This window comes from Scyliorhinus torazame, chromosome 2 (genome assembly GCF_047496885.1).
Source record: "Scyliorhinus torazame isolate Kashiwa2021f chromosome 2, sScyTor2.1, whole genome shotgun sequence".
In the NCBI taxonomy this organism is placed as follows: Eukaryota; Metazoa; Chordata; class Chondrichthyes; order Carcharhiniformes; family Scyliorhinidae; genus Scyliorhinus; species Scyliorhinus torazame.
The window spans coordinates 352961821-352978246 of record NC_092708.1 but is presented as its reverse complement, the minus strand read 5'-3'; the positions used below and the strand labels follow the sequence as shown (position 1 = coordinate 352978246).

Below are 16426 nucleotides of genomic sequence, written 5' to 3'. Positions count from 1 at the left end.
GGCCCGGTTGAAACCCGCTCTCCGCTTAGTGACCTCCGCGCTCCAGTCCGGGTATATTCTGATCTCCGCGTTGTCCCACTTGCTGCTCCGTTCCTTCTTGGCCCATTTCAGGACCCTCTCTCTGTCCATAAACCGGTGAAATCTCACCACCGTCGCCCTTGGCGGCTCTTTTGCATTGGGCTTCCTCGCTAGCACTCGGTGCGCCCCATCCAGCTCCAGCAATCTCGGGGGGGCCTCCACACCCATCAGCGTCCCGATCATTGTGCCCACATATGCCGCGGCATCGGCCCCCTCCATTCCTTCTGGGAGACCCAGGATCCTCAAGTTGTTTCTCCTTGATCTGTTCTCCAGGTCTTCGAGTCTTCCCGCCCATGTCTTGTGCAGCGCCTCGTGCCTCTCCACTCTCTCCGCCAGGCCCACGAGCTCGTCGCCGTTCTCACTCACTTTTTCCTGGATCTCCTGAATCTTCACTTCTTGGGCTTTCTGGGTTGCTCCAAGTTTTTCCACCATTGCCAGTATAGGCGCCACCATCTCCTTACGCAGCTCCTCGAAGCAGCACTTGATGAACTCTTTCATCTCCTCTCTGTCTGTGCCGCTGCCATTTTGTTTTTTTCTTCTTTCTTCTCCCGCTGCTCCAGGGCCGCTTTCCTCACTGTTTCACTGCGCGTCCGGTCCATGCAGGGCTGTAGGGGGCTTCCTCCGTTCTTCTCCACGGGTTTTTTTTTTTTTTTACAGGTCCGTTGGGGCTCCGTTAGCGGGCCCAAAAGTCCGTTTCTGCGGGAGCTGCCGACTCGCGCGGCTTAGCTCCGCATCACCGCCACCCGGAACTCCTCAAAAACCTTGTTAATCAGCACTGGAGCCACCACCAACTTCCCTGCCCTATCCCTCACCTGAAGAATTTCCCTTGCCGCTGCCTCTCTCCAGCGCCCCTGCCACAATCACATATCTACCCGTCTTATCTCCATGTTCATAAACTGCACCCCTGTCTCGTCTCAGTTGGCGCACCGCCTTCCTGGTGGACAGTCGGTCGAAGCTCGCCTGTAGTTCCTTCCTCTTTTCCAGCTTCGCTGGGTCCCCATCTTCTGCATACCTCCTATCTACCTCCAACATCTCATCTATTACCCTCTGCCGCTCCAACCTCTCCTCTTTGTCCACCCTGGCCTTAAACAAAATTACCTCCCCCCTCACCACCGCCTTTAGAGCCTCCCAGACGACTGCCTTCGACACCTCACCCGTACAATTGAAACCTACATACTCCTTAATTACCGTTTCAATTTTCTCACAGAACACTTGGTTCCCCAAAAGCCCCATCATCCAGTTTCCATCCCGGTCGCTGCGCTACCCACTTCTCCAGCACCATATCCACCCAATGTGGAGCGTGATCTGACACTGCAATTGCAGAGTATTCCGACCCCTTGACTCCAGCCAGCAAAGCCTTCCCCACCACAAAAAAGTTGATCCGCGAGTATACCTTATGGACCGCTGAGAAAAACGAGTACTCCCGTTCCCTTGGGTGCAGGAACCTCCAAGGGTGCACCCCTCCCATTTCCACCATTAGCCCAGCCAGCGCCTTCGCCCCCCCCCGTGATGGGACCAGCGAGCGCGGCCGTGATCTGTCCAACCTTGGCTCCTGCACCAAGTTCCAGTCCCCTCCACAATCAGGTCATGCGTGTCCAAGTCGGGAATGGCCCCAAACACCTTCCTCGCGAATCCCACATCGTCCCAATTGGGACCGTACACACTTAACAGCGGCACTAATCTCCCCTCCAGTGCCCCCGCCACAATCACATATCAACCCCCCTGATCTGCCACCACTTTCTCCATCTGGAAGCGTACCCTTTTGCTGACCAACACTGCTACCCCTCGAGCCCTTCCATCAAATCCAGAATGAAACACTTGGCTAACCCAGCCCTTTTTAAGTCTCACCTGGTCCTTCACCCTCAAGTGAGTCTCCTGCAGCACTGCTACATCGGCTTTCAAACCTTTAAGATGCGCAAGCACCCTTGACCTCTTGACCGGACCTCCTAGCCCTCTCACGTTCCACGTGACTATCTTTACTGGGAGTCTCTCACCCCCCCCACCTTTTTTATCCACCATCACCATACCACCGGGCCCTGCCCCATAAGCCTGACCCGCCCCTGTCCATTGTTAACATCGAACCCCTGCCCCCTCTCCCAAGAACCCCCCGTACAAAAACATCCTATCTGGTGTTTTTAACCACATAATTCACCTCACTTAATTTCCTTTCAATCTGATAAGGTCCACAAAACCTAGCTTTTAACGGCTCACCTGCCACTGGTAACAATACTAAAACTTTATCTCCACTGGCAAAACTACGAACTTTGGATTTCTTGTCCGCTACCCGTTTCATCACATTTTGTGCAACTTTTAAATGTTGTCTAGCCAATTCACCTGCTCTATTTAATCATTCCCTAAAATTTGACACGTAATCCAATTTGACACGTAATCCAATAATGTAATTTCCGATTTCTCACTCACCAATTTTTCCTTAATCAATTTAAGTGGTCCTCTTACCTCATGACCAAAAATTAGTTCAAAAGGACTGAATTTGGTTGACTTATTTAATGCATCCCGAATTGCAAACAGTACGAATGGAATTCCTTTATCCCAATCCTCTGGATAATCTTGACAATAAGCCCTCAACATTGTCTTTAATGTCTGATGTCACCTTTCTAACGCTCCCTGTGATCCTGGATAGTACGCAGTTGATTTAAATTGTTTTATTCCTAAGCTATCCATAACTTCTTTGAATAACCTTGAGGTAAAATTTGATCCTTGATCCGATTGTATTTCTGTGGGTAGTCCATATCTAGTAAAGAATTTAAGTAACTCCGCCACGATCTTTTTAGCTGTAATATTGCGTACTGGAATGGCCTCTGGAAACATAGTAGACACATCCATTATCGTCAAAAGATATTGATTCCGACTTTTCGTTTTAGGAAGCGGTCCTACGCAATCAATTAGGACCCTTGTAAAAGGTTCCTCAAATGCTGGAATGGGTATTAAGGGCGCTGGTTTTATCACTGCTTGAGGTTTCCCTATCACTTGACATGTGCGACATGATTGACAGAATTTAACTACATCTTTATGTAGTCCAGGCCAATAAAAATGTTTTTGTATTTTAGCTTGAGTTTTCCTTATTCCCAAATGATCTCCCACTCGTACCTCATGTGCAACTCGCAACACCTCCTTTCTATACCCTACCGGCAATAGTACTTGATGAACTTCTGCCCACTTTTCATCCGCCTGCATATGTAAAGGTCTCCATTTTCTCATCAAGACATCACTTTTACAGTAATAACACTCTGGTATACACTCAGATTCCTCTTCCGTATATACTTTCTGATACATCCGTTTTATTTCTATATCTTTCTGTTGTAACTCCACCAATGTTCCTGAACTAAAAATATCCGCCTCATCCTCCACCTGTTCTTGTTCTTTTTCAACCATCTGATCAAAAATCGTTTCTGATAATTGAACTTCCACTTCATCTGCACTCTTTGATTTCTCCTCTTGTCTTAACCTGTGACTTTGCGACCTTGTTACTACACAATCCGGAAAATTCCCAGGATATTCGTCCTTCAACACTTCAGTTGTCTGATTTTCCACTGGCTTATCCACCACAGTAGGCATCACTCCCACCTGCGATCCAGCTACATCATTATCCAAGATAAACTGTATTCCTGGACAAGATAGTTTCTCTATTACTCCTACTACCACTTCACCACTCTTCACTTGACGTTCTAACCTTACCTTATATAATGGAACACTACTCCTCTCACCCTGAATTCCACATATTACCACCTTTTCTGGCAATATTCTTCCCAAGCTACATAACTCCATTAAAGATTGACGAGCTCCCGTATCTCTTAAAATTGTGACTTCTTTACCTGCTCCTCCTGATACACATGAGTAAACTTTACCTGCACAAGTAAATTCTTTAAAGAGATCTGGCACCTTTTTATCAATCATCTCTTGATAAGGCTGTACAATATTTTGCACCTCCTTCGCTTCACTTGGGCTTTCCTTTACCACTTTAACAAACCCCACCGTTTTACCCTGTTTTACCACATCAGCCTTCCCAGTGCTTTTCTTCAATCACCAACACTGTGACTTTACATGGCCTAGTTTATTACAGTGAAAACATTTGAAACTTTTAATTTCTCTTCCACCCTCCTGGATTTCTTTTTAATCTGAGCTACACGCTCCTTCTTATCTTCCATCAGATCACCTTTACCTTTACCATTTGAGTATTTCTCATGTCCCCAGTTTCTATCCCTCACAGGCTGAAACTGATGTCGGAAACCAAGCTTTGATTTATGAACTAATTCATAATCATCTGCCATTTCTGCTGCTAATCTCGCAGTTTTAACCCTCTGCTCTTCCACATGAGTTCTCACTGCATCAGGAATTGAATTTTTAAACTCCTCCAAAAGCATAATGTCTCTGAGAGCTTCATACATTTGGTCTATTTTCAAAGCCCTTATCCACCTATCAAAATTACACTGTTTGAGCCTTTCAAACTCCATGTTGTTTGACCAAATTCTTTCCTTAAATTTCTAAACCTTTGTCTGTAAGCTTCAGGCACTAGTTCATATGCACCTAAGATGGATTTTTTCACCTCCTCATACGTTCCAGATACCTCCTCCGGTAGTGATGCAAACACTTCACTAGCCCTACTTACCAGCTTTGTTTGAATCAATAATACCCACATGTCCCGTGGCCATTTCATTTGTTTAGCTACCTTCTCAAATGAAATGAAAAAGGCTTCCACCTCCTTCTCGTCAAATCTTGGCAATGCTTAGACATATTTAAATAGATCCCCACCAAGCCTTCGGCTATGACGCTCTTTCTCACTATCCTCCAACTGTGCGTTTCCCTTTACGTCTGCCAATTTTAACTGACTTATGTTGCATAGCCATTTTCTGAAGTTCAAACTCTCTCTTTTTCCCTTTCCTCGCTATCTCTTTCCTTTTTCTCTCTATCTCTTTCTTTGTTCCTTTCTTCTCTCTTCTTTTTCTCTCATTGCATATTCAAGCTGCTTTAGTTCTTTTTCCTGTTCAAGTTGCTTAATCTGCAACTGGATCTTTGCCATTTCTAAGGAGTCAGACTGTATCTCAGGCAACTTTAAATGCTTAGCCACTGCCATAATTACCTCATATTTTTGCATTTTGTCAGGTAATGTTAAACTGCAATGGTTTTGCCAAATCTAACAGTCTGCTTTTAGTCTCTGTCCGTATGGTACTGCGTGTGACCGTCTCCACCCCAAAAACTTCTGAGCCTCTGAAAGAGCCATTGTCCACAAAACACTCCCTACTTAAACTAAAATACCACACCTGAAAAGCAACCACAATATGCTCACCCCTCACTGTCTTTAAGTTCACTAAGCCAATCCAATAGATAGGCTTGGCTTTTATCCCCCTCGAGCCCCCAATTTGTTATGGGCCAGGGTTTAGAGAACCCAAAGTGTATCATGGAGTTCACCTGACCCACAACTTTTAATAGATTGTGGTATGGGGAGCATGCGGCCCACTCTACAGGTGTGGTACAGCAGAAATGGAAAAGTATTTTTTAAAGCAAAACAATGTTTATTCTATGAACTCAAGTTAACCTTTTTAAAACATACAGTGACCATCTTAGCAAGCATTAATTCGAATACAACCCCCAAAGACTACAACACTAAGTAATCCTTTAAGCTTTCCTTTTAACATCCATAAGAATTAAAAACACCTTTTAACAGAAAGACATAAGGCTTAACTTCACTACTGAGAACAGTTGCCACGTTGAAATCAGCAAATGGACACTCATAAGCTTGCAGAGATTCACACACATCCTGCTGTGATTGCAGCTTCTCCAAAACTAAAATGAAACCAAACCCACCCTGCAGCAAAAAGCCTAAAGCAAAAGTAAAACGCTGACAAGACAGCCCAGCTCCACCCACTCTCTGACATCACTGCAGTAATAAACACCCATTTTTTAAAGGTACTCTCACTACAGATATTTATATACATACCCATTTATAAACACCCACTTCTTAAAGGTACTCTCACATGACAACAATAACATAAGAATTAAGAGCAGGAGTAGGCCATTTGTCCCTCAAACCTGCTCTGTCATTCGATAAGATCATGGTCGATCTGATTGTGGCCTCACTCCACTTTTCTGACTGCCCTCACTCCACTTTTCTGACTGCCCTCCACCCCTCATAACCCTTGACTCTCTTGTCAAAGAACAAGTCATTTATTGTTTTTTTTAATGGTAAAGAACTTTAAATGTAAAATGTTCCTCTCAGTATATTGGATGATACTAGCAAATGTATTTTCTGCCCATAATTAGCTGCATTGAGAAGGTATTGGACACTTAAGTGCTAATTGTTTTTCCAAATGAGTAGCTTGCTAGGATTTGGAGGGCAATGAGAGTCAGCCAAATAGTGTGGGACTGAGGTTGTGCAGACAAGAATTAAGGACTTGTTCCTTTTGCTGAAATCAAATTGTTCTCTGCTTTTCTTCACATCAATCTAATTTGTTGAAGTTAAGGATTGATGGAATAGTTCCTGATGTTGAACAACAACATGTTTCACTTTTCAACAGGAAAACTCTTACAAGTTAATACTGGTGCTAAGGAACAGTTATTCTTTGAAGCTCCTCGTGGGAAACCTCAGATTATAAATAAGGCCGAGGTAAGATAAATATCATGGCCCAAAATTTGCTGAACGGGGCATACCAAATACCGTTGGACATTTCCCCTCACACTTCAGCTGAAAAGTGTTTGTGCTGGAAATGCAAATTGATAACCACATGGTGAGGTCAACGAGGTATCTGGGATTTGGGTGAACAATGGGGCCAACAGTTTTTCTGCGCAAGAAAGGAGAGCTACGAATTGAGAAAGAAGCAGATGAATGGCAGAGAAAGAAATTTGGTGATTTTAAAATCAAATCAGGTATAGAAGAAGAAATAAAGGAGAAAAGAAAGATTGGATTAAGAGTGCAAAAAGGGCATTGGCAAAGTAAGAGATTTAAAAAAAATATATAACATATAAAATCCCCTAACAACAATTTACTACTTGTAGGAATGATACCTCAATTTCAATCATTCCCTCCTTGGGCCAGAAAGGTTTTATAACATTACAGGAGCATAAATCTCCTCATCGAAAGGGCACTTATCAGTTCTAACTTTTTGTGAAGAGTTTAATTGGCAATGAATCTATGAATGCAGCAATATCTTAAAGGGAGGTTAAGGGCAAGCTATCGTTCTTGCGAGGCTAATGGTGAAGCGGAGCAAATAGTTCAGCAACTTAATTACAAATTGTACTGAAGTAGGTATTTTTTCTTGCCATGCTTTGTGTTAATAATGGTGTGCTCATTAAACGTGCTGTTATTTTACAGCAAGTACTTTCAGGTAGTATCTTTAGCAGGCTGATTTTTAAAAAATTTCAGAGTACCCAATTCTTTTTTTCCCAATAAAGAGGCAATTTAGCCTAGCCAATTCACCTACCCTGCACATCTTTTTGGGTTGTGGGGGTGAGACTCACGCAGACACGGGCGGAATGTGCCAAGTACACGGAGAGAATGTGCCAACTGCTGTTTTTTGTTCAAATGTGTTGACATCAGTAAAGAAAACTAGCACAATCTGTTAAATTGGACTTTAACCACTTATTTTAAAGTTATTTAAAATTTGATGAACATTTGTTGAGCAACAAACCCTAACTAATATCCAAACAGTTATTTCAAAGGAGGAGAAAAGCATCTTTTAAGGAATAATGTGCAGCTAACTATTTTTATGTCAGTAGTTTTTGAGATCATTTTTGAGATCAGATTTATATCTATTAATAGACTTTATCACAACAACAGACTTACTTTTCAGGTGGACAAGTTAGACTGGACCTCTTGGACTTGTGTCTTAGGTCCTTCATGTGAAGGTATCTGGCCCATGGTAAGCGATATCACAGATGTTTCCGCATCCTGTCTCACTAGTAACAAAAAGGTACTAGTTACAGGAGATGACTTTGGATTTGTGAAGTTGTTCCGATATCCTGTGAAGGTAATTGCACATTCATTTTTATTTTGATAGTTCAAATAATGTGATAAATGTGTTCCTTTGTGCATATTGTATTTCAATAAATGAAAGTGGATAAGAAAGTAAGACATTAAACTGCCTGTCCTTTGCCTGGTGTTGAACCAATTGCGGTTTCGCCCTTTTTTATCTAAAATTAAGAAGTGAGTTTTCTGTCATTAATATTTCGAGAAATAAATTGCTACCTTATTTGAATGATTAATAAAGGCCAGAAAGTTCTACCTTTTACTATTTGTTTCTCATCTCAACCATCTAAAAATTGTTTTATTTACTTTAAATAATTCATCAAGATAAATTGAGACTGTGACAGCGTGCAGATTTTGTAAGAAAAAAGAAATGCATCCAATTTACAGCCATTATTGTCACTTTGACATATGTAAATGGAATTGATTTTTGTTGGTTTTCTTTTTGAATTCAGGGAAAGTATGGGAAATTCAAAAGATATGTGGCTCACAGCACACATGTAACAAATGTACGGTGGACACATGATGATAGTTTGCTCGTTACAGTTGGGGGAGCAGACACAACAATGATGATTTGGACACATGAGGCGGAAGGTTACAAACAGGCCATTCAATATGACAGTGAGGAGTCTGATTTTGATTCTGATGAAGATGGAGGTGGGTATAACTTATACTGTTTGGCATATCAGATTAACTGGAATACTCTGAAAATAGAGATGCTATTAAATAATGTTTCACACCCTGTAATTCTACAGATGAATTTGTTGTAAATTGTGTTCTGTGACTGAAGATGGATTATTTTTGCCACCATTTTCTTTGTTGGATCTAGACCAAGCTTATTTGCATAGAAAAGATATCATGGCAAAACCCATGTGGTTCCCCCCTCAAATGTTCTACGTTGAAATTTTGTTTTTACAAAACATTTTGACATAAATACGATGCAATAAAGTTCACTTTTTGATTGTATTTCGTCAAAATATCTACTTTAGTGCTAGATTTACTGAAGGTATTTACTATTGAACTGAGATTTTCACACCAGGGGCATCATTCTCCGACCCCCCGCCGGGTTGGAGAATCGCCGGGGGCTGCCGTGAATCCCGCCCCCGCTGGCTGCCGAAGTCTCCGGTACCGGATATTCGGCGGGGGCGGGAATCGGGCCGCGCCGGTTGGCGGGCCCCCCCGCTGGATTCTCCGGCCCGGATGGGCCGAAGTCCCGCCGATAAATTGTCTGTCCCGCCGGCGTGGATTAAACCACCTTTTGAATGGCGGGACAAGGCGGCGTAGGCGGGCTCCGGGGTCCTGGGGGGGGCGCGGGGCGATCTGACCCCGGGGGGTGCCCCCACGGTGGCCTGGCCCGCGATCTGGGCCCTCCGATCCGCGGGCGGGCCTGTGCCGTGGGGGCACTCTTTCCCTTCCGCCTCCGCCACGGTCTCCACCATGGTGGAGGCGGAAGAGACTCCCTCCACTGCGCATGCGCGGGAAACTTTCAGCTGACGCTCCCGCGCATGCACCGCCCCGACATGTCATTTCCGCGCCAGCTGGCGGGGCAACAAAGGCCGTTTCCGCCAGCTGGTGGGGCAGAAATTCCTCCGGCGTCGGCCTAGCCCCTAATGTTGGGGCTCGGCCCCCAAAGATGCGGAGCATTCCACACCTTTGGGGCGGCGCGATGCCCGTCTGATTGGCGCCGTTTTGGGCGCCAGTCGGCGGACATCGCGCCGTTTCGGGAGAATTTCGCCCCAAATGTGATGCCATATTTGAGTTAAAATCCAAGCACTAAACTGCTGAATCACTGATTTCCCCAGTTCCTCAGCTGCAGCAAGACCAGTCGGGATCAGCTGCTTAAACTGTGAATTAGCACTCCGTATAAGAGTCTAAGCACTCAGTATAAGAGTCTAAACTTTCTGTTTATCTAACAGTGCAACTTTAAGCCCACCTTGCAAGGCAGTGAACGGTACAGAGAAAATAAAATGTATGTGTTTGGCTGAGTGAAACAGGTAACTTACGTTGGAGCTGTTTTCCTACAAAATGAGTGTCAATCTGCATTTGATATTCATTGCCTGCAGCTGTGAAATAATTTGCGTTTATATTATGTCTTGTCACATCTCTGAAATATCCCAAAGCATTTCACGTACAAGAAAGTGCAGTTAGTTGTGTTAATATGGATACATGTGGCAGCCGTTTTGTACATGGCAAATGAGGTAAATGATCAGTTATTCTGTTTTCACTGCAGTTAGTTGAAGGAAGAATGTTACCTGGGATACTGGGAGAACTCTGCTCTTTGAATAGTGCCGTTAAATCTTTAATATCCAGCTGAGTCAGTGAAACAGACAGGTGGATCCTCAGTTTAGTATTTCGTCCAGGCCAAACTGGAGTATCTGTCTATTTCAGTGTCAAATGGATGTCAACCCACCTTCTTCCAGGCGAAGGGTAAAAATACATTTTACTGAACCAAGTTGATATCGGTCACTCTCTCAGTTTGGGAGATTGAGAATATGTGTTTAAATTAAACTTGGTTGCCTTGATGTAACTTTAATGTACCTCATTTGTGTCATACCCTGCAAGACAACTGAAGGTTAAACTTGTCAATCAAATCCTTCAGCCTTCGCACACTTGCAACCCCAAAATAGAATGGACTTTTTCATCATCCACTTGGGATGCAACATCGCTGGATTCTATAGAGTTTACTGTTTGGAATTGAGAAAGGCTGCTTCCTGTGTGACTGTTGGAAACTCTAGAAATTACTTTTATCATGCTGCTTGTAATTACTAATTATTTTCAAATACTTAGCGTAATTTGGAGATAGCTCAACAGGAATGTATATTTTACTACAACCAAAATGTTGACACTTGGGGATTCGGTTGTTTCTCTCAAGACTAACACCAATAGCTTTCAGTATTGTGTTGGTCAAATTGAGCCTTCGGAATATGCTCTGATCTTTTGCCACAATTTTAAGATTATTCATGTCTTTTTTGTTTTAGTCCTTCATAATTTAGAATGAAATCCACGAAGAAGAAAATAATATATAGACGCAAGTTGATGCATTTATTATTAAAATTACAATGAAGTTTGATCTTCACTCTGTCCCAAATATGGCTAGGTTTATATTAATTGCTTGACAGAATAAGCATTCAAACATCTCTGCAGCTATTGTGAGTAGTCAACATCCCTTACAGCTGGATATCCAGAGTCATTAATCTTCTGTTTTTGCTGGAAGAAATAGAGCTCAGAACTAACAATTAACCCTGAATAAGATGTACACAGCTTAAAACTATTCAACTGAATTTCAATTCACTTGGCAGATCAAAGTGTTGGATAACTGTTGTGTTCCACTAGGGTGGCACAGTGGTTAGCACTGCTGTCTCACAGCGCCATGGACCCAGGTTCAAGTCCGCCCCTGGGTGACTGTGCGGAGTGTGCACGTTCTCCCCGTGTCTATGTGGGTTTCCACTGGTGATCCGTTTTCCTCCCAAAGTCCAAAGATGTGCAGGTTGGGTGCATTGACCATGCTAAATTGTCCCTTAGTCTCAGGGTGTAGGTTAGACAGGGCTATGAGGATAGGGTAGGGGAGTGAGCCTAGGTAGGGTGGTCTTTTAGAGATCGGTGCAGACTATGGAAAGACATAATTTACAACACGTCCACCTAAAAGATCAATTGTCCTTCCAAAGTTCCTTTTACTCTTCCAATTTCACTTTTTATTTCCCTCATTTGGGGGAAACTATGAGGAAAACATATGCTAAACGTTCGAAATTCCATCTAGATACTTGAAGATTGCAAGATTCACTGGTTGTATTCTCTCACATTTTAACGTTAGAAGTGTGAATCAACTGTGATCAAAATAACAATATTATTTTGTTTTCAGATTTAAGATTAGCCTTCAATTTTTGTTTTAACATTAGACCACATCATGGATCACAGGAAAATATACATTTTCTGTTATTTTAGCTATTTTTAACACTGAAATGCAGGGAATCAGTGTAAAGGGAAATAAAGTACACACAGACACAGGATTAAAGTTCTATTAGATGATAAGACATAGGAGCAGATGTGGCCATTCGCCCCATCGAGCCTGCTCCGCCATTCAATTAGATCATGACTGATCTGATGTGATCATTCTCAACTACACTTTCCCCACTGATGCACGATCAATCACTACTGAAGCGAGATTGTAGTCCAATTGAAGGCTTTAATGAACAAGTAGTTACCCCAGCATCTCCGGTACAGAATGACTGCTGTGGGTGAAACACACTCTTATGCTCCGCCTGCTGGGCGGAACAAGCTGGCAGGTTCTACCACTCATACTACAGTATAAGGTACATCCCACCTAGGTACCACGATACGCCTAATATAGCCTACCACATTCACCCCCTGTTTAAAAAAAGAGCAGGTGGTCTTGCTTTTACAGTGGTAGAGGTTATAGCGGTACCCTTCAGTGCCTTTACATGCAATACACATATTTACAGACAATTATTTACAAGTTCATTTTACAATGAAACGATCAGCCGATCGGGGGCCCTGGTCGTCCTCTGCGATCGTCGCAGTCCCGGCGGTGATGCTGGCATCGGCTCGGATATCCGTGGCTCTGGGAGCGTGTCGTCTTCAACTTCATTGCATTCGGATGGGGCCAGTGGGAGGACGGATCCTCCTGGGAAGGGGGCTGCGGTGGTGTGCGCCGGTGAAATAATGGTTGGGGTTGGTGGGGGTGTGAGGGTGGGGATCCAGCGGGGGCCAGATCCCGGAGGGAGACCGTGTCTTGTCGGCCGTCGGGGTGCACCACATAGGCATACTGGGGGTTAGCATTGAGGAGATGTACCCTCTTGACCAGTGGGTCCGACTTGTGGGCCCGTACGTGTTTGCGGAGCAGGACGGGTCCGGGGTGTGCCAGCCATGTTGGGAGCGAGGTCCCCGAGGAGGACTTCCTAGGGAAGGCAAGGAGACATTCATGAGGTGTTTCGTTGGTACAGTAATGATCGGATGGAGTGAAGTGCATCGGGGAGGACCTCCTGCCATCGGGACATGGGGAGATACTTGGACGGCAGGGCCAGTAGGACAGCCTTCCAGACCGTCCCATTCTCCCTCTCTACCTGCCCGTTTCCAGGGGGGTTGTAACTGGTCGTCATGCTGGAGGCAATGCCCTTGATGAGCAGGAATTGACGCAGCTCGTCACTCATGAAGGAGGACCCCCTATTGCTATGGATGTAGGTGGGGAAACTGAACAGGGTAAAGATGCTGTGGAGGGCTTTAATATTGGTGGCAGTTGTCATGTCGGGACAGGGGATGACGAAAGGGAACCGGGAGTACTCATCAATCACGTTTAAGAAATACATGTTGCGGTCGGTGGAGGGAAGGGGCCCTTTGAAATCCACGCTGAGGCGTTCAAACGGGCGGGAAGCCTTCACCAGGTGCGCTTTCTCTGGCCTGTAGAAGTGCGGCTTGCAGGTCCCGGAGGAGGACTTCCTGGGGAAGACAAGGAGACGTTCATGAGGTGTCTGGTTGGTAGTTGTACAGAGCAGTGACTGGATGGCGTGGAGGGCCTCTGGGAGGACTTCTTGCCAGCGGGAGACTGAGAGATTCCTGGATCGTAGGGCCAGTAGAACGGTCTTCCAGACCGTTCCGTTCTCCCTCTCTACCTGCCCATTTCCCCAGGGGTTATAACTGGTCATCCTGCTTGAGGCAATGCCCCTGTTGAGCAGGAATTGACGCAGTTCGTCGCTCATAAAGGAGGACCCCCTATCACTGTGTATGTACGCGGGGAAACCGAACAGTGTAAAGATACCCTAGAGGGTCTTGATGACGGTGGTTGCGGTCATGTCGGGGCAGGGGATGGCGAAAGGGAACCGGGAGTACTCGTCAATCACGTTCAGGAAGTACGTGTTGCGGTCGGTGGAGGGGGGGGCGCCTTTGAAGTCCATGCTGAGGCGTTCAAAGGGACGGGAAGCCTTTATCAGGTGCGCCCTCTCTGGCCAGCAGAAGTGCGGTTTGCACTCCGCGCAAATTTGGCAGTCCCTGGTGGCTGTCCTGACCTCCTCGATGGAGTGGGGCAGGTTGCGGGTCTTAATGAAGTGGAAAAAACGAGTGACCCCCAGGTGGCAGAGGTCCTCGTGGAGGGCTCGGAGGCGATCCACTTGTGCAGTACCACATGTGCCGCGGGACAGGGCATCAGGAGGCTCGTTTAGCTTCCCGGGACGATACAAGATCTCGTAGTTGTAGGTGGAGAGTTCTATCCTCCACCGCAAGATCTTGTCGTTTTTTTATCTTGACCCGCTGTGCATTATCGAACATGAACGCCACCGACCGTTGGTCAGTGAGGAGAGTGAATCTCCTGCCGGCCAGGTAATGCCTCCAATGTCGCACAGCTTCTACTATGGCTTGTGCCTCTTTTTCGACCGAGGAATGGCGAATTTCGGAAGCATGTACGGGAGAAGAAGGCCACGGGTCTGCCCGCTTGGTTGAGGGTGGCAGCCAGAGCTACGTCGGACACATCACTCTCGACCTGAAAAGGGAGGGACTCGTCGATGGCGTGCATCGTGGCCTTTGTAATGTCTGCTTTGATGCGGCTGAAGGCCTGGCGGGCCACCGACGACAGGGGTAGGTTGTGGACTGGATTAGGGGTCGGGCTTTGTCTGCGTAGTTAGGGACCCACTGGGCGTAATAGCTTGTGGCGCACAAAGACTCCGTGAGACAAATAGAGTGAAGTCGATGAGGCTTTATTAAGCGTGTCTGTTCCCCAGCAGCCCGATAGTAAACTGGCATGCGGGGGAAGGCACCGGCTTCTTATACTTCGCCTTCAGGGCGGAGTATGAGGTCAACGGCCAACCAGGACCCGGGATCTGTCAGCCAATGACATTAGGGCTTCCAGTCCCACATGACCCCCAATACATACTACCACATAGCTGAAAAACCCGAGGCAGCGCTTCAAGACCTTGGGGCAGTGAGGGAGGGGGAACTCCATAAGGGGGCGCATGCGTTCAGGGTCGGGGCAGCACTGTAGCATGGTGGATAGCACAATTGCTTCACAGCTCCAGGGTCCCAGGTTCGATTCCCGGCTTGGTTCACTGTCTGTGTGGAGTCTGCACATCCTCCCCGTGTGTGCGTGGGTTTTCTCCGGGTGCTCCGGTTTCCTCCCACAGTCCAAAGATGTGCAGGTTAGGTGGATTGGCCATGGTAAATTGCCCTTAGTATCCAAAATTGCCCTTCGTGTTGGGTGGGGCTACTGGGTTATGGGGATAGGGTGGAGGTGTTGATAGGGTGCTCTTTCCAAGAGCCGGTGCAGACTCGATGGGCCGAATGGCCTCCTTCTGCACTGTAAATTCTATGATAATCTATAGGTTAAGTTAAGGATTTTTGCGGTGTGGAGGAATTTTTGCGGAGGTTGGTGTCGTGGTCCTGCTGGTCATGGCCGCAGACGGTGACATTGTCGAGGTACGGGAGCGTGGCCCGCAGACCATACTGGTCAACCATTCAGCCTATCTCCCGTTGGAAGACCGAGACCCCATTTGTGACACCAAAGGGAACCCTTAGAAAGTGGTAGAGCCGCCCATCTGTTTTGAATGCAGTGTACTTGCGGTTGTCCGGGCGAATGGGGAGCTGGTGGTGGGCTGATTTAAGGTCTACTGTGGAGAAAACCTTGTATTGCGCTATCTGGTTGACCATTTCAGATATGCGGGGGAGAGGGTACGCGTCGAGCTGCGTATACCTGTTGATGGTCTGACTGTAGTCTATGACCATCCTATGTTTCTCCCCGGTCTCTACAACCACCACTTGAGCTCTCCAGGGGCTGTTGTTGACCTTGATAATGCCTTCCTGTAGTAACCGTTGGACTTCCGACCCAATGCAGGTCCGGTCCTGGGCACTGTACCGTCTGCTCCTGGTGGCGACGGGTTTGCAATCGGGGTTAAGGTTTGCAAACAGGGAAGGCGGGTCGACCTTGAGGGTCGCAAGGCCGCAGACAGTGAGGGGGGGTATGGGGCCGCCGAATTTGAACGTGAAACTTTGCAGGTTACACTGGAGGTCCAGTCCCAGGAGTGTGGCAGCGCAGAGATGGGGGAGGACGTAGAGTCGGAAGTTATTGAACTCCACGCCCTGGACCGTGAGGTTGGCTATGCAGTACCCCCGGATCTCCACAGAGTGGGACCCAGAGGCCAGGGAGATCTTTTGTTTAATCGGGTGTACAGTGAGGGAGCAGTGTCTTACCGTATTGGGATGGATGAAGCTCTACGTGCTCCCAGAGTCGATCAAGCAGGATGTCTTGTGCCCGTTGATGAGTACCGACGTCATAGCGGTTGAAAGCGTTGGGGGCCGAGACTGGTGCAGTGTCACTGAGGCAAGTTGTGGAGAAGCTGAGAGATCTCATTGGGCGATATACGGCCACCC

At 46.2% G+C, this 16426-nt stretch overlaps 1 protein-coding gene across 6 annotated transcripts in view; it reads left to right on the top strand.

Moving 5' to 3' along the window:
- LOC140403495 (echinoderm microtubule-associated protein-like 5) overlaps positions 1-16426 on the top strand; it is a 415808-nt gene that overhangs the window by 271337 nt on the left and 128045 nt on the right. For all 6 annotated transcript variants that reach the window (XM_072491458.1, XM_072491449.1, XM_072491467.1 and 3 more), the window contains 3 exons: positions 6612-6700; positions 7884-8060; positions 8512-8713. In XM_072491458.1, coding sequence (XP_072347559.1) covers positions 6612-6700; positions 7884-8060; positions 8512-8713 — 468 coding nt within the window. The remainder of the gene's footprint in view (positions 1-6611; positions 6701-7883; positions 8061-8511; positions 8714-16426) is intronic.